This window comes from Dysidea avara, chromosome 8 (genome assembly GCF_963678975.1).
Source record: "Dysidea avara chromosome 8, odDysAvar1.4, whole genome shotgun sequence".
Classification (NCBI taxonomy): Eukaryota; Metazoa; Porifera; class Demospongiae; order Dictyoceratida; family Dysideidae; genus Dysidea; species Dysidea avara.
In genome coordinates this window covers 26,668,370-26,692,109 of record NC_089279.1, presented here as the reverse complement: position 1 = coordinate 26,692,109, position 23,740 = coordinate 26,668,370, and the positions used below count along the sequence as shown (strand labels likewise).

At 38.0% G+C, this 23,740-nt stretch overlaps 2 protein-coding genes and 1 pseudogene across 5 annotated transcripts in view; 1 reads left to right on the top strand and 2 right to left on the bottom strand.

Moving 5' to 3' along the window:
- LOC136262929 (uncharacterized) overlaps positions 1-23,740 on the bottom strand; it is a 100,923-nt gene that overhangs the window by 5,114 nt on the left and 72,069 nt on the right. The gene's annotated exons all lie outside the window — the stretch shown is intronic.
- Positions 7,389-23,740, top strand: part of LOC136262927 (uncharacterized) — a 38,976-nt gene continuing 22,624 nt past the window's right edge. Inside the window, exons 1-3 of the mRNA XM_066057345.1 lie at positions 7,389-7,421; positions 7,785-7,869; positions 8,424-8,536. Of these exons, the coding sequence (XP_065913417.1) occupies positions 8,426-8,536 (111 nt within the window). The 5' untranslated portion in view covers positions 7,389-7,421; positions 7,785-7,869; positions 8,424-8,425. The remainder of the gene's footprint in view (positions 7,422-7,784; positions 7,870-8,423; positions 8,537-23,740) is intronic.
- On the bottom strand, positions 18,851-20,555 carry LOC136264612 (zinc finger MYM-type protein 1-like; annotated as a pseudogene).

The window sequence follows — 23,740 nt, the reverse complement described above, 5'->3', positions numbered from 1 at the left end:
TTATTTTAAAAACTTCTTTGTTTTAGTTAAGTTTGATAGCCCTACTATAATAGCTACCATTACTTTTAGAACAAAATAATCCTAACTCTTATGGTAGATCTAGAGCATCTAAGCAAAAAGTCGTTCACTATTTGATAAAAGCACCAAACTTGCTACAACATTTGCTTAATTAATTCTATTTTATATTGGATACAGTGCCATTAAAATTACCCATCATATCATGCTCAATAAACCTGACAAGTAAAATCAATAGAAAATGTATCTAGGAAGCCATAAAACATAAACGTGCTTTATAGAAAGTAGTACGAGCAGTACTATTAGTACCAGCAGTACCGGTACCACTAGTACCAGCAGTGACAGCAGTACCACCAGTACCATTAGTACCAGCAGTACCACTAGTAACAGTACTACTAGTACCAGCAATACCACTAGTATTAGCAGTACAAGTAGTAGCATTAGTACCAGTAGTACCAGCAGTATCAGTAGTACCAGCAGTACCAATAGTACCAGTAGTATCAGCAGTACCAGTAGTACTAGTAGTACCAGCAGCACCACTAGTACCAGCAGTACCACTAGTACCAGTAGTACCACTATACCAGCAGTACCATTAGTACAAGCAGTACCACTAGTACCAGTAGTACCACTATACCAGCAGTATGAGTAGTACCATTAGTACCAGTGGTACCATCAGTGCCAGTAGTACCAGCAGTACCAGTAGTACCAGCAGTATTAATAGTACCAGCAGTACCACTAGTATCAGCAGTACCACTAGTAACAGCAGTACCAACAGTACCACTAGTACCAGTAGTACCACTAGTACCAACAGTACCACTAGTACCAGCAGTACCACTAGTACCAGCAGTACTGTGAGTACCAGCAGCACCACCAGTACTAGCAGTACCACCAGTACCAGCAGTACCACTAGTACCAGCAGTACCAATAGTACCAGCAGTACTATGAGTACCAGCAGTACCACTAGTACCAGCAGTACCAATAGTACCAGCAGTACCAATAGTACCAGCAGTACCACTAGTACCAGCAGTACCAATAGTACCAGCAGTACCACTAGTACCAGCAGTACCAATAGTACCAGTAGTACTAATAGTACCAGCAGTACCACTGGCACCAGCAGTACCACTAGTACCAATAGTACCACTAGTACCAACAGTACTAGCAGTACCAGAAGTACCAGCAGTCCCAATAGTTCCAGCAGTACCACTAGTACCAGCGGTACCGCTAGTACCAGCAGTACCACTAGTACCAGCAGTACCTCTAGTACCAGCAGTATACCACTAGTGTCATAATAATGTTGGTTGCTTTATACAGTATTTATATATTTCATGGAATATAGCATCTATTATTTCGTGACTTTTATATCCAGAAGGAGCCAACTTATTTCAATACATTTCATTTTAAACAAAGGATAGTTGAGTTTCACTCATGGTAGTCTGCTCTAACAGAGTAAAGTCAAATAGTTAACTGAAAACAGGTTCCAGACTTCATGTATTCATCTGAATGTGGCCCAACAATAATTAGACCACTACACTTTACTTTCAGCCATGTTCAGCCAGTTACACAGCATTGCATGGGAAGTTCCTCTGGAACCATTCCAGTCACTACAGTAACAGAAAATACAGATAACTTCTGTTACACGTGTAGGGAAGCCATTACGTGAAGCTAGCTACCACAAATCAACATCTTCCACTGTCAGCAAAGATATATAAAAGAAGACTCAAGTAGGTCCATGATGTTCTCATTATAAGTACTGCGGTATGCCAAATTGAGATACCAAGCGACGTTGAACAGTGAAGAAATCAGGGGGTATGTTCCAGGTAGTTGTAAAGCTAAATACAGTGTGAAAATACACACATAACTAGGGGGTCTGGAGGCACACCCCTACAGATTTCTTCTAAAACCACTTACTGACTGCTCTATTAGAACAAATGACTGTTCTATTAATCTTTTTCCAAACTAATATCAGAAAATTGATAGGTGGGCTCCATAAATTGATAGCTGGTTGCTATGTCTATGGGGATCACAAAGGTTTGGTCTCTTGCAAAAATATCAGCTAAAATCCAGCCTGACTTGTCCTTCACTACAGCTTGGCATTATTACAAACTTGGGAACTGGACTACTTGTCCAGTATTATAATATTGCTATATAATTAACCACCCATCTCCACAATGTCTAGGTCTTATGGCTAGTGGCTATAAATTTTTGTGATGCTTCATGATAGCATACGTAATTCACTATACTTCCATACCTCTGCAAGTATTTTCTTGTAGTCTACATGTCCATTTTCAGTTGAATGCACATGCTCTAGTACACCATAAAATTTCTCAACTGTTGCAACTAAACGATGGGGGCCTAAGAGAGATAGAGACATCTTGTTTTGTTAAGACAAAATACAACTTAAGTACAGGGGTCTAGACTCAGGGGTGCCAAGCACTGGATGGACAGTACAGGAGCCCTGGCAAGACTTACACTATTAAAATTACAATACAAAAATAATAATTATAGCAATGGAGAAAAATTCAGTTTAGGCAAACCGATAGATCCCAGTCTGGGGAGGCTCTAGAATTAAAAATTCTGTATGAACAGGAGACAGCAATGCAAGCAGCCTGCTCAAACAGGGATCTTATGGTCTTCTTTACCACTTCACAAGCATTGGCTACTTGGGCAATTGTGTCTGGCATAAAATGGCCTAAACAACCAATCTCAATGGAAATGAGATTCAGCTTTGTCATTCTCATTCTGTAATTACAGAATTTTGTGAAGGGCAGGCACAAACAAAGCAGGTTTAGTTTCTTACCCTTTGCTTGGCAGGCAAATATAGAACATCTTCCTGAACTTCACTGCATGAGCTGTGGGTAGTTCAACGAAACAAACCGGCTTCTTTGTTTCAGCAATGAAAGGGTTAGAAATATCACTTCTTTCTACTCCATTCAAAACGTCTGTTATCTTCTGCACCTTCTCCTCTGTTAAGTTACTGTTTCAGCTTTTGGAGGTGTGATTGGGATCAAGATATTTTCCTCTACAGAAGCTCTCTGTGCATGACCCTTTCCGACGTACGTATCTCTGAACTCACTGATATAGTGATTCGAAACTCACACCTCGCATACACTGCCACGAGGAAATCTCGTGATCCAACATTTGGAACGACAGTAGGTCGGCAACCGATACAACTGCAATGTGTCGAATCTCGCTTTGCCCCTTGCCATATGTCAGTACGACACCTGCGCGATTTATAAATTGTTGCGCATTTTATGAATTCACAAAATGCGCAGCGCAATTTATAAACTGCGCAAATTCACAGATTGCGCCTAACATTGCCAGCTGTAATATCGCCTTGTTACCGTCATACCGGTATATCGCCCAACCCTACTCCAAGCCTTCAGACACAATTTACTATAACATATGCTCAAAATCTCAATGAGTATGCATTCCTAACATGTGGTGACATGACGAGGGTGCTTAATTTCACATGGGCATACATCACCTGAGTAGTTGCTATGCACTAGTATTATTGTGAAAATCAAGTTTCTTTAGTTGATGCTAGTACAGAAACCTACAGTCATGGAAGAGCCAATTAATTTTGAGTGTAGAGTCTAAAGCAGGTACACAGGCACAGTGTAGAATTTATGGAATTTATGGAATTTATAAACCTTCAGGACCTTTGCTATGCTCAATATAGTCTCAGACCTTCAGGTTTATACTTCCATTGACTCTGCATCATTCCCAACTATATACACATTAATAACTATTATAGTGTAAATGTCAGCTCATCAGTTTACTGCTGGTCACATATACCAAGACCAATTCATCAAAGAGGTCACTATCGATGGCATATTGAGGCTAGTTAAGGTCAGCATAGGTCTGGCCAGTACCCAGCATGATTGGTTTTCCTGTAGTATAGCTATGTCATGGTAATGGCAGCTCCCACCTGTGTATGTGTGAAACTGTTAGAGTGCATTTAATTAGTCACCATAGTCATCATTGACATCAAAGTTGGTCAATAACATGCCATCAATATACATGACACTAGCCTTCCCACCAAAATCCCTTAGTATGCATGGGCATATTCATGATTTGCAAAGGAAAGTGGGTTTACTGCACTGGGTAGATAAACATGCAGGGTTTCCTGTGGTTCAGCAAACCCCCTTTGAAACTTTTGCTTACATAGACTTGCAGCAGGAGCACCAAAATTAAGGCTTGACATGTAAATACCAAAAAAGCAAGATCAGATTGTGTTTATAGTAGCATGATTTCTCAGGCTTGGATTTAATCTAGAGGTTACTTAAACACCAAAATACACTCTAAATAATAGTTAGACGTCAAGAACCAGGGTTCTACGGGATTTAGAAAACTCGAAGGCCCTGGGCTGTAGCGCCTGAGCACAGCGAGGGCGCTACTAAGGGCCTGAGGGTTTTCTAAATCCCGTAGAACCCAGTGGTTCTTGACGTATAACTTATTTAGACTACAACTCGTTATTGTACCTTGAGTTGACAGCTGCTTGTAAATAGGAAATGTATGGCTAATTACTAGAAACAAGCCCTCTACACCTCCCGACATGGCGGGACCTCAGCGTGGCTGTTGCTACCCGTTTAAACGCCCATGCATTGCCAATGTTACAGGCGCGTGCTATGTATCGAAGTACTGGACTCAGCGAGTGGACTACAACTCATTGTTGCTGTTGTTGTGCCTCGACAGCTGCTTGTAAGCAAGTAATGTAGTGTTGATTAGTACAAACAAGCCCATTACACTTCCCTCTAATTCAGTACGGCTGTTACTAGCCATTTAAATGCCCATGCATTGCCAATGTTACAGGCACGTAATTATCGTGTTTCGTATCGCCTCAGAGCGTGGTCTCTATTGGACATGACCGTGGCTCTACGAGATTTAGAGACCACGTTTTCAGCCAATCAAATTTCAGTATCAAACTTGTTATAGTCTAATATAACAGTTATAGTTCAGTAGAAAGTAATGAGTAAATACATGAGAAATTAAACATTAACAAGTGCAAGAAAAATTCAGCAAGGGAAGTTATCAACACCTGCAGCAGATTTTATTTAAAGTTATATATACCGTATAGCGGAAAATTTTGGCGGGAGAAAAATTTGGCGAATTTGGCGAGTATGCATGGATTCGCCAAAATTTTACTCGCCATTTTTCTACTGAAACATTGAAAGTGTAGTAGACGCTGTTCATCAGTGAGTGAATGTTGTTACAGCAGTGAGTGGTTAGTCTTCCGCAAGTATCCCATTGAATACAGTATGGTTTTAGACTAATAGCTCAGGTAGATGGGCGATTCAGCTTGAGCGATTCAGCTCACCATATCTAACAATTAAGCGACTTTTAATAAAAAAATTTTATTGACAAGATACACGCGTCTACACTGGAAGCAGGTTTTCAAGGCTCTGTTATGGAGCGTCAGATAACTTTTAAACCTTTCCCAGGTTCTAGCAGGAATAGCCAGCATGACATCTACTTTCACGTAAAATGTAACAGCTTAATACGGCCTTCTTCATGGTACAAAGTAGGGGGTTTAACATTACACATAGAACCATTGGCAATGAAAATATCAGTTGGCTCACCCCAAAAATCCAGGCACGAACTTTTTAACGAATCCAGGTTATACCAGGCTAGATCTATCCTTTCTTGAATACTTCAGCTAGCTATACCGTTCGTGACGAACGTTTTACACGGTACAAATAATTTTATAAAAATCACCATCTCAATCCAATAGTCGCATACCCCGGCCGAGCACTGATTATTAGTGACGCTCGCGCTATATTGCGTGGGCGAGTTGCAATGGAGAAGTATTCCGTTCTTGAATGTTTAATTCATCAACTTTTCAATGGTCAATAGTCCTTGTACATCATGCTAATAACTTTTTTGATCATGTGATACATCTTTGTATTTTGTACATGTAATCAAATAAATATTTAAAAAAAATGGTCATTATAAAAATTTCAAGTTAGTTGTTTGCAGTTCTCCAACATATAAACCTGTGGAAAAAACAGTCACATTTAAATTGGTGAATTTAAAAAAATCTTTATCACGCACACACTACACACACTACACACACACTACACACTACACACACACTACACAACACACACACATACACTCACACACACTACACACACACACACACACACACACACACACACACACACACACACACACACACACACACACACTTCACTACTGACATATTCACATAAAAATAAAACACTACAAGGTATGGTAATGGTTGTTTACATTGGTTAATTTTGTGGTGTGCCACATATAGCAACAAGGGAAATGTGTATCTGTGATCAAGAATTTAATTTAGATTGTAATATCATAATTAGATGGTCACACTATCTTTGTCAACTAGATATGAACTGGCTTTTGGTAAAAAGCGAGGGGTAGCCAATGCCTTGGGACTCTTGTATGCTATGTGAGAAATCCAATGAGAAATACACAAATAAATTAGAAACCAAATCCTAAATCCAAAATCATGTAAAAATAATGGAGAAAGTGAGTTTAACAAAGTAGACAATGATCGATCATGAATAACTAGAACAATATGTAGATCAACAACTGTACAGGTAGTTACTAGTTAGCAATCTCACTAAATGCTTTTAAAAATACATAAAGATTGGGAGTCTCGTACACGCCATTTGGGTGCTTTGCGTGGGCGTTGGCAACCCCTCGGGAAAAATAAAATAATGAAAGACTATACAGAAGCTGATCTGTACTGAAGATGAGCCCTGCACAGCTACGTGGGCTTCTTTTTACAAAGCATACACTCACCTTATTTGCACATTGCCCAATCGTCATCATGGACGCTTCCACCTCCCACCGTGCACTAAAGTAATAGAAACAAACATCATTAAATAATATAAGCATTAATATTATTATAGCATAACACAGCAGCACAATATTACAGCATGATAAACAAACCAAAGTATTTATACAGAAAACTATGTCATAGACATTTAATCGTCTTTGAGCAAGCTCATCTGAGATGGTGAGAAGTCTCAGATCCTTTCCAGACTTACAACATAGACAGACTGTGCACCCAACCTTATCGAAATACTGTGAAGAATATTTGGCTTTTCTTGTCTTGGCTGGTAGGGCAGCTTGAATTCGAAAGTTCGTGTTTCGTCTCGTTATAGCTAATTATTTGAAAGAAAGCATGCAGCTTTGTGCCGCGAATGTAGCAAATCATTTGCTTACTGCTGTGTGTACTTTTTAACTACAACAACTCTAGATAAGATCTGGCTAAATAGCTAGCAAGTTTCATCCGGTCCTTTGTGTGGAGCACGAAATTTTAAAAATAAACTTTGCATCTCGTGAGATACAAAAAGCGATATTTTTGAGAAGACAACAATCTTGCATCCGGTTTCATGGTGTATCTAGCAATGGTATGCAGGGCCGCCCAGAGAAATTAAGGGGCCCAGGGCAAAGAGTTAAAGTGGGGCCCTTCACCCAAGTTGTAAGGTGAAGACCAAAAAAAAAAAAAAAAAAAAACGTCACAACCTGCTGGCAATGACAATAACTACCCATCACCAACCATATCTCCTTATCTATAAGCTTGCTACACTGCTCCTCTGAAGAATACTGTGACTACTCTATTAGAGTATTTAGATCTGACTGCTCTATTAGAGTATATCGATCTTTTAAACAGGTATTCAGGGGGCCCTTCATGGGGCCTCCTGGGGCCCCTTTCAGGCTGGGGCCCGGGGCAAAATTCCCCAGTTGCCCCCCCGCTGTGGGCGGCCCTGATGGTATGTTACGATGAACATCTCACATTGGTAGGGGGATTGATTTGTAAAAGTTGATTTTTCGGTTTGCGGACCCTACTGTAGCCAATTAGTCGAGGGGTCGCCAACGCCCACGAAAAATCCCTAAATTGTGTACTGGAGTCCCAATATTTAAGTATTTCAAAGTATTTATAAATACATTATAATTCTAATTTCGAAGATGTTTTTACCTCGAGTTTTTACTAATTATTGTGCAGGAAACACCTAAGAGAGTAGCTGACAGGAGATCAGAGGAACTTCAGAAGAGACAGGTGTACTTAATTGCACTGTCAATTGAAGCGTTCGAGGGCGGAATCGTTGTCCTTGCTCGATAAGTGACTCAAGGGGCTTAAAGTGACTACTCCTCGGACTACCCAGTGCTATCAAGTGATTTCTATCGAGCAGTGATTTCTATTGAGCATGGCTTAGAAGACTCGCCATGTGGCGGAGCATGTGCAAGTGTATATAGAGCGGCGGCCGTAATTGAACTCATGAACGGACGAAAACGAGAGTAACCTATTTAATACGTGATTGGGATTTGAGATTTCTAAATATTTAATGGATTTTTAATTGAATTTCTGAGATAGTGCTCGGGAGTCCCAAGGTGTTGGCGACCCCTCGCAATTAGTCTTATGGCAGGAAAGGCTGGACTCGTCCGTTGCCTCCTAATGCTAGTAGCGAGTACTATTGGTGCAATAAGTATGTGCGTCGTTTACAGCCTCACGGATACACCAGTTGTGCGGGTAAGAATTATACCATAGATATTGTTTAGCTACTATACTATATGATTATGTGATATAGCCATAAACTCTAAACATTTAGTTATTGCTAAGCAAGCTATACCTAACTTTTGTCCTGATTGTAAGTATATCCACCGGCGTAACAGCAGTGGCTTTACTAGCTCCAATATCACTCACTTGTTCCCACCATCCCCTCAAGCTTATTCACCTACAAACAAGTACTGAAGTACTCTTTCTTACCTAGAACAATTATTCAGTGGAATCAACTACCTACTAGATGAATTTAAAAAACTGAAGATTTCAAATGGGGAATAGGGATCGCTAAAAAGGCCACAAAACAAGAAGGGATCGCTGGGGTGGTAATGTATACCTCAATCACTATTTTGACTCTGTAAAGGCATCATTTTTGTTACATTAGTTAGGTCAAAGTAGGGATTTGTGGTTTACATTACCACCCCAGCAATCCCTTCTTGTTTTGTGGCTTTCTAAGCGATCCCTATTCCCCATAGCTATATATTGTCATGATACATGCATGTGAAATTATAGTCTTGGAACTCTTAGTTGTCATCGTTACACTGGCATTCTTCGTACTAATAGTATAAGAGGAAAACCGAGTTGTTTCCATGATTCCCATTTCATACATTTCCTAAACTGATGCGAGTGTATGGCCATTATTCATTGTATAATATGGCTAAACCTTGAAGAAAGCACTAAAATAAACCCACTAACACAGTAATAAAATTATTTGAAAATTCATGTTCAAGATAGAAATAGCAATGGAAATTTTGTGGTTCTAAAAGAACTGGGAATCCATGAATAACAACTCTAATGCAAACATACTAAGATATTATGTATACTGAGCTGAGTAGCTAACTGTCAAGAGACATGGAATCCTGGCAAGTACAAGTGAATGTTCAATAATCCAGAAGTATCATATGCAAGCTGTGGTCACTAGCTGTAAGTATGATACCTTTGCACAAACCACTGTAGACATGTGGCACCACATGTAATTAGTTCATAAACCACAAGATTCCTTTGCGTAGCGGAAGATGGCCTGTAGTGGTAAGATCGAAGCTTTATTATTGTTATATTTTATAAGCTATGAGTGAACACTGTGTCTTTGTAGCGAACTTCGTGCAACGCATAAGATTTAGTGAAGTTTTACTCAAGTAATATCATAGCACGTCACAACAACTTGCCCATGTATATAATCACGCCCACGTATAATTATCACGCCTACGTATATTATAGAAAAGCTATCTATAAACAAACCTTTTTGCACAGGATTAGCTTCCTGAGTTGTATTTAAGTTTTACTATAATGGATAAAAAGCTGAATATGCAAGCAAACCATCTTCAAAACATTTAAGTACGTCATTGTATGGCTTCTCATATAGAATGGTGGCTGAGCAAGAAGAAAAGGGCCCAGTTTGGACTGTTCCTGCTTGAAAACAAAGCCAAAAATACCTCACAGACGTGCACACTTACTCATTCAACAGGCCTTGCTACTTTTCATCCCGGAATTCTCTTTGTATAATTCAGTCATTATGCCTCATGCCTGTGAAACAATGATTAATAATACGATAATAACCTACTACTAAATGAACTGTAGAACTTTAAATTATGTGTATGATTTTGCTCATTGATATGAGGTTCCACAACTGGAAAAAAAAACTTTTACAAGTCGATCCCCCTACTTTTGTGGGATGTTCATCGTAGTATTACTATATATATACCATTGCTAGATCCACCATAAAACCGGAAGCACAATTGTTGTCTTCACAGAAATATCGGATTTTACATTCATTTATTTAGGCTGAAAACACCAAAGGTCTGTTGGTAGCAACCAACAGCCATAACAACATACAGTTATTATTACTAACTACTTGTAATTACATAGTTAAATTATAAGTGTTTAAAATTGGTAGTTGATGGTTTAGTTTTGGTGACGGACAGTGCAGTTATTATTCTCATCAAAGTTTCTCAGAAAATGATCCCACAGATGTGATTTCAGTTTAGATTTCAGCAAACAAACTGACATGTTTGAGTCTAGAATTGGCATGGCATTCCACAGGGATAGTAAACAATGAAAATAAGAATGTCGTGATATGTTGTTAAAGGGCAATGCATCGTGAATTGCTTATATGTGAAGCCGTTCAAGTTTATGATGTAATCATAAACAGAACACGTCTGACTCATTGTTATGGGTCATGTGTGTCATTAAAGCGACAGTCTTTGTATATAGACCCTTTGCAGGTGAGCTGCCATAGCAACATATGCCATCTTAGAGTACAGCCCGTTTTGCAACCCTGATAGCTGCTGCCATAGCAACATCTGCCACCTTAGAGTACAGCCCGTTTTGCAACCCTGATAATGTTGCTTTCTATAAGAGTAAAACAGTACCCAGGAAGTATAGAGCTGCTTTTTCTGCATTCTACAGCAAAGGTTGACCTATACACTTTCCTATGCTATGAGGGTTACGCAGTGGGTTGTACTCCAAGATGGCGGATGTTTGCTATGGCAGCAGTTCACCTGTATTGGGTCTATACGACGATTGTAAGCCAGGTGAGCTAGCTTAGAATGCCCCTGGGTTGAATGCACCCACTCTCCTGGTTGTGATACCTGAATGAAAGTTGTTGTGTAGCGTCAATACCTCCCAGCTGCTTCCTTTTAGAGTGATAAAATAAACTCTGTGGATAGCTTTTAAGATTGTTCTCCTATCCACTGACACTGCACAAGTGATTTTAATGTACACAAAATAATCACATGCTTATGCAATCTTGAATGGCTTTGCAACAAAACACATTTGGTCATTCGCAACACATTGCCCCTAGAAGATGTAGAGGTAACAAGAGTTAAGTCCAGTCGTTAATGATTCTCTGTGAAAAACTGTCCTCTAACATGCAGTAGTGTTGAAACAATTTTTGTAAATTTTGAGTCCATTTGATCAGGTAGGGTTGGTATTTAAAGCAAAAAAGGAATCTTTGTCCACTGATACTAAGTTATTAAGAATTTTATAAGTCATAATCTGGTGTGGCGGTAAAGTAAATTGGGTAGATAAAGTTCTTGGAGTCTTTGGGAGTAGATCATATCATGTAAGGAAAGTATAAATTTTGTTGCTCTTCTTTGAACTGCTTCTGATTTACGAATGTCTTTCATAAAATAAAGATTCCAAATAGTTGATGTGTAATCCAAGATTGGGCGAATGAGGGTAGCTAGTATACATACAATCTAACCAATATAGAAGGTGAATGAGTGGGGACAAAAGTACTGTAATAAATCCGAGCATTTTATATGCACGGGCGGTAATGTCTTTGTAATGTTTATCCCAACTTAGGTCCTCAGATAATAATTATTATTTTGAGATCTTTATGAGAATCAACAATTTTATATCTCATGAGACATAAAATATATATTTAAAATGTTGTGCTCCGCACAAATGACCGGATGAAACTTGCTACTTAGCTAGATCTTATCTAGAGTTGTTGTAGTTAAAAAGTACACACAGCAGTAAGCAAATGATTTGTTTGATTCCCAGCATAGGACTGCTTTCTTTCAAAAATCACAAAACGAAGCACGATTTTTCAAATTCAGGATGCCCTATCATCTAAGACAAGTAAAGCCAAATATTCTTTAGAGTATTCTGATAAGGTTGGATGCATAGTTTATCTATGCTGTTAGTCTGGAAGGGATCTGAGACTTCTCACCATCTGGGTGATGAGTGTCAAAATTTTCGTGCTTCATTTCACAGGTTTCTCTCAATGATGCTGAAGTCTCTTCCAGCACTTCTGCACTGTTAAATGAACACAACTCTGAAAGAATTCCCATAATAGGAAGGATTTAACACCCCTGGAGAGTAGTCATTGCTCTAAAGGAGTAACACATGCTCTGAAGGTGGTGTCACTTACTCTTCAGAGTAATAGTCATTCTATTCAGAGTGTTGGTTACTCTCCAGGGGTGTTAGATCCTCCCTACACTGGGAACTCTTTAGAGTGGTGGTTACTCTTCATTTTTAACAGTGCACTAATCACCTAATTTTGTTTAGAATGATGATAAAAAAGGTAGACCAAAATGTTTGGCAGTAGTAGCAGTTGTTGTTCTGTGATTTCATATGATGTACTATTCCAGCAGCTCGCCAGGAGCCCCACATACAATTATGCATGGTCTTGAAATTTGGCTCATTTGCAGTACTGCTTGACCTACACTGCTTGAAGGTTCTTAGTTTACTAATTTGTTAAGATGCCTTACTGTAGATATACTGATAGTAAAGTGTCAGTAAACTTAAGTATATGGAACATATTTATTTTACTAAGTTTTAAACTCTCAGTAAAACATCAGTGAATGTGGGTTTACTCAAAAACTACTAAAATAACAAACAATTAACTGTTCCATGTACTGGGGATATACCACTGTAGTAAACTAAGATACTTCAAGCAGTGCTATATACTAAAAATATTTCAAAATCTTTTCATTCAAATGTCTGACACAATATTTATGGCCAATCAAGATTTTCATGATACATTTCCTATATGGGGACACCATAGAGGTGCAGTGTCCATTACAGCCCTTTCTCGAACTTGTAATGGAGCCAAACCATACATGTCTGTTGTTAACACCTTTGCTGTCACTACTAATCATCTGGTTGGCTGAAATGTTAACTCTCTTGAGAAAATATCCACTTTAAATTAATTTTTAGCTGTTTTTCAGGATCCAGTTCAACTTGTACATTATTTATTTATAAATTATTATTATTATTATTATTATTAAAGCTTTATAGTGACCAACACTGAAGGTCTGACAGTAACTTGTGCTGCAGCCTTAGGATTATCTAACCTAGTTACAAGGACTCAGACTTAAACAATGACTTAAACCAAATAAGGTGTAACTGAAAAGGGGCCAAAGTAAGGAAAAAAATCCCTCCAACCCCAGGATTTGATCTGCAGGTCACCCAATGTCTAATTGGGGCTACACTCAGTCTTCCTCCAGGAGGGATGGATTTTCTTCCTTAAACCTAAAGTATTTATTATTATTATTAATGATTTACAGTGACCAGCACTGAAGGTCTGACAGCAACTTGTGCTGCAGCCTTAGGATTACCTAACCTAGGACTCAGACTTAAAAATGACTTAAAGCAAATAAGGTGTAACAGAAAAGGGGCCAAAGTAAGGAAAAACTGATCTCTCCAACCCCAGGATTCGAACTGCAGGTCACCCAATGTCTAGTTGTGGCCACACTCAGTCTTTCTCCATACTATAGAGACATGGGGATAGATTCACCTGTGACCAAAGGCACAACCATATAATAATTTTGCCTGTTCATGCTGATGACTTAGATGTATGTGTAATTCTATATAATGCTCAGTACCATACCCATGATAATTCCAGAATTCACATAGGAAACGATTAGCGAGCGTCTGCGAGTGATTGCAGGAGAGCTAGAGGCCACTTTACATGTAAACAACAAGATTACAAGTATGCTTTAATGTTTGTAATTGTATTTTGTATCCAGCATATACGTTCTAGGCATCAGTGAACAACCGGCTGACACTGTGACCAGCTCAGATACCAGCTGATGCGCTCATGAACAAACAGCTGATGCGCTATTTATGGCAAGATTTGAAGATTTCAGAGCAAATTAATATCTTAGATATCCAGAATAGTAGTATCACATGATACGTAGTATACGTAAATGCACGGAATTCTTTTTGAGTTTAGATTTTCATCGCTATAAACATTATGAAAGTTGTGGACCTCTTGTGAGGATGCTGGACGTAGCATACATGACGCTGCAAATAAGGTAGTATTCACGGAACTTTACAAAAAATCCAGGTATTTCAGATTTCAAAATCAGAAATCCAATAAGAGAGCTGTACAAAATTTCAAGGGAGTTGTGGACCTCCACACTGCTATTCCCAAATTTTAGTGGTGAATCTGAGGTGTCTATCATGTGTCACAGGTTATTATGCCATATATTACGTACATGGCCCCGAAACACCCATTTTCTAAACCACTTTGGTTTAGGCCATATTGATGAGCCTAAATTTCATGAATTTGGAGTTCTTTTAACATCATTAGACTCACAGAGAGTTCCTTTACATGTATTATACCCTGAAAATTACTTAACGGACTCGAAGTGAATGGTACTACACAATAATTAATTTCATTTCAAATATTTTTTCTAAAGCAAATGTATTGGACATGCCTGTAACAGCTGTTATTTTGTCATAAACAAATGTATAGCAAATTTCCAAATGCTTTGATATGCAACAAGAAGATGCATTGCAGTCATTGCTGCCTATACAACAATGTGTAACTAGCTATCTCCTGTATGTTGTGTATGCACAATATTATAGACTGTGATCACTATACCAACTAGTGCCAATGCCACACCACTGATTTACTGGCAAATCACCAGTGGTCTATAGTTACAACAGAGTCTATTGTGCCATATTGGCTTGATTGGGACGACTTGCCAGTTGTGTCTTCACCATCTTCAGAGACATGTCATACCTAAAATATAAACAAATCAATTAATACCACTATATAGCTAACTTAACGTGTTTTTTTATGTATTAGTTGCATTAATTATTTTTGGTATTGTGATTTCTGATGCCAGTTAAACTGAATGTATGCATATGTATCATTTCCATAGGCACACACACACTGCTCTGAGTACTGGCTATATATGACACTGTTTATACATTCCCAATGGGTAGATTACAACGTTGGTGCATGTACTTGGTTTAATATTAATTTTGTATATTTTTACTGTGCTTTGTACTTCACCTGGCTTGCTAGCTGGAATTATTTTCTGCCTTTAACTATGGTTGCCAATGGTCTGCAATCTATAAGATGCATTGTTGCATATAATATATACAATAATGTGTAACTATCTACTGTATGTTGTGTGTATAATTATGTGTATGCATAATCACCATTTAAGTAAAGAAAATATTATTTTGTGCACCACCAAAAATTCCGCCTTTAAAAATCATCCTAGAGACATTTTACGTGACAAAAATCACCTTTATGGAATAGTACAGTGTTGAGGCAGTTACTTTTTAAAAGTAACTAGTTACATATTACATATTACTTGCAACTGAACTATTTAGTTACAGCTACATTTTACCCATAAAATAAAGTAACTATAATTTTTATAATATTACATACTATTAGTGCTGAGCGATAGTAAAACTTTTACTATCACGATAGCTACTCATTAAATATCGCAATAGTGAATACTATCAATGGCGGATCCAGGATGGGGCATTTGGGGCAAATAACCCCCCCTCCCCCCTCCCTCCCCTCTGCACCTTGTGGAGGAGCCAGCCAAAACAGCTAGTAAATTTTATGTCAGGCCAACCAAGATCAGTTTAAAACTTACGAAAATATGCACATTTTACTAGCATTTATTACAAATTCACCTGAGAACAAAGCGAACCGAAGTCAAACTAACTGTAAACTGTAAAATAGTCACCCAGCACCTTCGTGCGTACTAAGCGCCTCTAAAAGAATTATCGTGTTGCTGTTATTTAAGACATTCAGGGCCTTTTAAACAGTTTTAAGACTTCACAACCATCTGAAAAGGCCAAAATGGCAAATATCAACAGTGAGACACCACTAAGAGGTGATTATTTGCTGCTTTATAAAAGCAGCACTGAACTATAGAGAGTATGGTATTCCCCATGCATGCAACCACCTACAACTTACCCTGTTTGTGCCCCTCCCCTAGCCAGCTCCTGGATCCGCCCCTGACTATCCCGATAGTTTATGAAACACTTTGCTCTTAACAAAGTCTTAGTTGTATAGCTATGATTTGTAGTCATATAGAAAGTTATTTTGCATGTATAGGACATTTGTTAATTAACTGTGTGGGCGGCTGATGAATACGGACTTTTGGTATAGCTTTTACAGGCCACTTCTTTGTAAGAAAGCTGGTAATACTAACTGTAAAACAGTATAGAAGGGTTGTTGATACCATTTTAATGCAGATCTGAGCTTAACATAACTATCACGATAGTGATATCCCCACTATCGTGATAACGATAGTGATTTACTATTGCAATATATCACAGTATCGATACTATTGCTCAGCCCTACATATTATATTACTTTGTGTCCACTGCCTTAAGTTGTCACATGTGAAACTTCCACCTTATCACATGACATGATTGCGTTGTTGGACAATGTGCAAATATTGGTTATAAGTAAGAAGCTGCTGAATAAGCTTCATTCGGTAGGCTTCTTTACATCGTTGTGGCTAGGCATTACTCAGTGGATCACTAACAAGATTAGTAACTTCGTTACTTGTAGTAATAATATTACATAAGGCCAACAATTATAAATTGCTTGTTTCCTGTCCTACTCAGGCAAAAAATACCATGCGGGTGGGCGGTTATTATTTATTATATTGTTAAAATTTATTATTTAATATCAAGGATATTAAGGTAGTCCATTAACTCCTAATTGCCTTTTCACTCAGATTTAGCAGAGATGTAAGTTTTGTTGTGATTACACTTGGGATTTAAATCTCATAGAAGGTTAGATTCAAAGTGTTGCAGACCCCTCATTTTCTCTGAGCATGCAGCCACCAAATCTTGAAGGCTTTATAGAGTTTGCTGGCTGGGTGTATCATGTCTGTAGTCATAACACTAATTTAGCCATGAACTGCAACTGTACGAATTTTCCATATAATTATGTTCTATACACGTTAATAACAGATTGTAAGATGAGTAGGACTCCTGTGCATAATTGTATCTCATTCACCAATGGCTACTTGAAGAGATCCGCTGCTTGTAATCCAGCCTGAAGTTGGAATGGACGTAGTTATCCATGCTTTTTGGCACTAAAAAACATCAGAAACTTATTACCTTTCCATGTGCTCACACTATACTTAAAAACAAGAATAATTAGGTCACATGACTATCAAATGCAATAATAAATTTGCATGCGGCTCTAAAATTCCATGCGGGTGGGTGACGGGAAACAAGGAATCTACAATTGGAGGCCTAATATTAGATTCGTTACATGCAGTAACTATATTACTTAGGTAACACGTTACTTTTGTATAAGTAAAGTAACTTGAGTTATATTGCCTGTTTTTATAGTGTATTTTGTTATATTACTTTGTTACCACAAAAGTAATAATTATTATATAATGCTTACCCCAACACTGGAATAGTACTAGTTCACATAATATATAAAACAGCATTAAATATAACAAAACACTTACAGGTGGCCGGATATAGAATTTTAAAAAATCGAATTTTAGTATTACTGCCTCACTGCCTGCCTTACTGACCACAGTCGCAAGGCTAGAGGCCAAACGAAGCAGCGCATGGCCACCATTTTACACCACAATAATAAACTCACTAGTGGGATGTACCTTTAGGGGTTCCGATGAGTATAGGCCCTCTGTGCCTTGTCTTTTCTTTATCTTCAATTAGGCTGTTTGTCTTCTTCATCCAACGAAACCATATCGAGGCATTAATTTTCTGTATCGATACTTTTTTCAGCAACATAGATATAGTCTATAGATGCCACAGAATTATTTCAGAGTTGCATTTCAGAAGCGCTTCAGTCCTGGCACCACTGTACGACTAGATATGTGCAAGTTCGCGATTGGGATCCCGTTTGCGATAAATTCGTGAACATGCCCATTGATTAAAGATCTAGGTAGACTAATAGCGATAGAGTAGGGAGACCACACCTCTTAACAATCTAGCTGTTTACTTAACAGTAAACAAGATGACCTCACCCCTTATTGGTCTAGCTAGCTGCACACCTATTGGCTAACTCGAGATATACTCTAATACAACAGTCACTCTAATACAACAGTCATGTATGATATTCTAATAGAACAGTAACAAGTTACATTGTAGCTATCTGTGCTACAACAAAAAACTAAACAAACTAGTATTTTTAGCAAAAAAATGAAGTAGGGATCCAAGGGCGTAAGCAAAAAATTATAGGGGGGCCCACTATTGGTAACTATAAAGCAGTGATGGAGAAGGGTATAGTTACTTGTGGGCACATGCACAGTACGCGAAACACACTGAAAGCATACAAAGCATGCTCTCTTTCTAGAGGGGCCTGGGGGCATGCTCCCAGGAAAATTTTGAAAAATAAGTGCTGTGAGGTCGTAATTTTAGCCAATAATCCTAATCACAGTTATGCTAGATAAATAGTATCATAGCAACCACATATACCATGTTATAATGGTGTGATATGACTTATGACAGCATAAAGCACAATTAATAAGGGGCTGTTTTTTGAACTAATTTTATGGTATTAAATAGAAATACACATAGATAGGATAGTTATACTTGTATGGATGAATTAATGACTTAACAGCAAATAAAATCTTCCAAAGTAGTACATTCTGCATTTGTTTGCAGATGCAAAGTCCTTAGCTAATTTATACAAGTCCAGTGAATCTGTTATATCTTGGTGGATATATAATAGATACAAATTATTCAATCTGGAACTTGTTATAGTACTTCTGAGGTAAGTTTTTACATGTCTGAGGGAAGAAAAGGAGCATTCAGCAGTGGAAGTAGTCACTGGAAATGTTAGATACAAATTCAAAAGTTTGTCAACTTCTTGGAGCATACCATTGTATATTGAACTCTCGTTCATTACACTTGCTATGGTTCTCACATTGGTTACCATTTTTATGCCTAAAGAACTTGTTTTGATTGCATCTGGTAGCATTGATAGTTGGGTCTTCAACCTTTCAAGTGCAAAATCATTCTTCAAATACATTTCTAAATCTGGAGAGATACTTTTTTTCTGTGTTACCATTAGTAAACTCAATAAGAATTGATACAATTTCATTTACAATGTCAAAATCCTTTTGAATAAACCTTCTTTCAAATTCACCAGCATTTAGTTTAGTTACTTCAAAGTACATGTGGCAGTGTCTATCTTTTGGAGTTTCATATGTGTGGGAACGTGCACCATCGTTAAGTCTTCTGGGCCTTTTTCTTTGATGTTAAGGATTAGTTCTGCTTTTAGATTTACACTTTCATAGATCACTTCACTTTAAAAAACTGTTAAAATTTTGCTTCATTTCTCATGGAACTTAAATATATTATAAGAAGTCGAGCACCATGAACTGCTTCTGGTACAGTGATGTCCTTTGCTTGAATGCTTATTGATACTTGCTCCGTAGCAGAAAATATGAGATAGGCAAGTTTTAGACCAAGAAATATCAAAATTTTCATCTTTCATGCCATTCCATTAGCTTTTGCAGCATATTTATCATGACCTTTACTGATCTCATCTAAAGCACTCTAAATAGTGCTGTAATTTTTCAATATGCTGGAAATTGATGAGTGTCTTACAGTCCAATGTGTTGGACACAACATTCGTAGACGTGGTGTCAGTTCACCACTATTAATAGTAACTTCCTGTCTTAAACTTTCAAACAATATTAACCATTTAGGGGACATTTTGATCAGCTGTGTTAACTCATCAATAAAGTCCAAAACATTCCTTATCACTTCACATGTCTTTGTTACATCTTTTAAGCAAAGATTCAAACTATGGGCCAGGCAATGAACATATAACTCTTGTGCTTTAAATAGAGCTTGCACTCTATTGTTGATGCCACACATTATTAGATGCACCATCATAAGCCTGACCTCAGTACTGATTGATAAAAAGTGAACACGTAGAGATTAAAGTGTCCTTTATTGCTGAAAAGACTGTTTTCGCTTTAGTGTCATGTAACTGAACAAGGCCAACAGTGCTTTCTTGTGTTTTAAAATTGTGATCTGTCCACCTAAGGGACAATGACATTTGTTCATTGTGAGAGATATCTGTGGCCTCATGTACAATTACAGAGTACCACAATGATCTATTAACATCAGCTAAAATGTTGTGCAGAACACATTTGCCCATAATGAGATAATATTTCTGGTGATATATACTCCGTCTGATTGATCCTGGAGATCATTTCTGGACAATCTCTTTCCTGAAGCAGTAGTAATTGATAGAAGTTACCAATGAATGATTCTGCATCCTCTCTGTGACCACGTAAGGGCAGTCCTTGACATGACATATTGAATTGCCTGAAGTAGCTTCATAAACATTTTTCTGTGCTGTTTTTCTTTATTCTTTGTTATAAATTACTAGGTAGGCAGCACAGCTGATTTGCCAGGATGTAAAATCAACAATAGTGCAGTGCATGTTACAATCAATAAGAGTACGTATGCTACAATTATACTAATTGTGAAGTTACAGAACATAATGTGTTACATCAGAAGTTAGCTACAGTGCGTATGTTACAATTGCTAATTATAAAATGTAAATTACAGTATGTATGCTACAATTACTAACTATATATTATCAGTAAGTTACAGTACGTATATATAACTACTAATTACAAACATCCATAAAGATACAGTGTGTATGTTACAATCCTGTGCCAAAAACAGCCCAGCTGTAAAAAAGGCGAGGCCAAGAATGCACAAGTACATGTTCATGGAGTAACTACAACCAAAAGACATGATATCAAAATCTGGCCAAGAAAGCATTTATAGTATAGGCACTTTTGTGCATTCATTTTCTATATGCTTCGCATTATCACATCCAGCTAGCTGTACATGTGTGCTTGCAATATAAACAATACTACTGAGATGATAAAAGATGATTACACTGCATTGTTACCAAACTTAATTTAACTAAAAATTTACAATTGATTTCTACTTGGCCATCTATTTGCACTGTATATTTTAAAAAAAGATGGCCAAGTAGAAACCAATAATATTATTGTAAATTTTTAGTTAAATTAATTTTGGTAACAATGCAGTGTAATCATCTTTTATCGTCTCAGTAGTATTGTTTATATTGCAAGCACACATGTACAGCTAGCTGGATGTGATAATGTGAAGCATATAGAAAATGAATGCACAAAAGCGCCTATACTGTAAATGCTTTCTTGGCCAGATTTTGATATCATGTCTTTTGGTTGTAGTTACTCCATGAACATGTACTTGTGCATTCTTGGCCTCGCCTTTTTTTACAGCTGGACTGTTTTTGGCACAGGATATCACTACTCTTTGTTGAATGGAGAACATACAGTTACTAAAGATTGGCTATTATATTTATACATAGGAGACACTGCATGCATGCATAATAACAGCTTCACTATCAGATTAGCTAGCTAAATCAGTAGCAAAAGCTTCAAGTTCAGTATTTAGAAGCGCTACTAAAAGTGACTTGCTAAGAGAAAACTCGTTCAAACCGTTCAAATTTCCCTCAAGAACTCACGTGATATTTTGCGTGATGTTTCACGTGAAAATAAGAACCAGGGATAGTGACAAAGTCGAGGCTACCATCTTAATGGTTCTCCCTGAAGCGGTGGGTTGGTGATATAACTAGTCTCTGTGCGTAACAAGTGGAGGCAAATCGGCTGCGAGTTGTTGCTGAATGCACAGTATGCCTGGGAATGGACATGAAGGCGCTGAATGCATCACACTATTCTCCCAGCGAATTGCCGAGTAAGTTGGTGTATAAGTCATTGTAAACGGATATATAACTACCGTTAGACAGGAATCCCCCATGCCATAGTAGCTTCCTGGGATTATATATCCATGCTTTTGTAGGCCAGATCCTTGCAGCTGGCTTGTTCTAGCAGCTGTGTGGGTCAGACCGCGAACAAGTTGAGCTGAACCCTAGTGAGAAAACAGCTAAAAATGAAAGAAGATTTTTTCTCAACATTTCAACCAACCAGATTGTTGGTGATGACAACGAAGCAGACAAATGCTTCCATCAACAGTTCAGGAAAGGCTATAAGGCTATATACTTTTATGGCTTCCTCTAATGTATGGTGAAATCTTTGGCTATAAATAATGTTTCAGGCATTTGAAAGATTAGCAAGTAAGTCAATACTACAAAACTAATAAGTTAATAATTTTGAGGGCTCAGCTCAATGTGTACATGCAGTATACCATAATTACTATGCATCAATCAATTGATGTGATGATAATATGTGCAGATCTGAGACAACCATGTACCCTACTATATAGAAACTGGGAAGATATATAGAGTTATGTATACTCTGATATAATTGTTGAGTGTTGTAGTTTGCCAATGGTCGAAGTTAAATTAACTATTTTAGATAGCTTTTTGTGTTGTTGAAGGTGTCAGGCAAACTCCAGTTAGGGCCAGGCAATAAAAGATTATTTTTCAAAACAGGAGAGGAACATGTTTAGGACCGCAAGGTACAGGCTTAATCTATTTACCGCTGTAATGCATCTATCAATGTATTGCCCCACTACCCCTCCCTTCAGGCATATATGGGGCTATAGTGGGCACAACCGAATGTTAAATGTCCCATGGTAGGGCAAACCTATTGTGTCAAATCCTCACCCATTGGCTCCAGTTGCAACGTGGGGATTTACTCGGGATTTGATATAGCGTAGAAAAAATACTTGGGTGCTTAATGAATGATTGTCCCCCATAGTGGAGCAGCAGTTTCATGTCAATTCCCCTTGTAAAGCCCCACTTACATCCAAAGGGGGTGGTGGGGCAACACATTGGTAGGCAGTGTTGGGCAAGTTACTCTTTAAAAGTAACTAGTTACATATTACATATTACTTGCAACTGAACTATTTAGTTACAGTTACATATTACACAAAAAATAAAGTAAATATAATAATATTGGACCGCCCACCCGCATGCAAATATGCTTGAGTCCAGGACGGGAAACAGAGAATTTATTTGGAGTGGCCTAATGAGTCAGTGGAGGCATACCGTGGCGAATTTAAAACAAATCAGTGACTGGGCTCACAATTGAACCCGGAATTGACAGCACAGTGTCCATCAAATCAGCCAGCTCGCTATGGCTAATGACCTTGCCCACTTCCATGCTGTTTGAGAATTGAGGCGGGCGCCTCACACCTCGACGTCATGGCGGCAAGTTTGAATCTTCAAAGAGCACAAAAGCGATCTCATAAACTAACGAACAACTTTTAGTGAAATTAAATGTACAGATACATTGTGTAAAAAGTCCCTGATAGCGGCAGCCTTTTTACAATACGACTTCATGGTTGAAAGAAAATCGCCCCAATGGGATGCGATGACGAAGAAAATGAAAAAAAGAACGATGCACATTTGAATAAATAATTTAATTAATGCATTGCAAATGGATGGGCGATGGAACAAACTACTCCAACAATTCGCCTCACTTTTCGTGTGGTAGT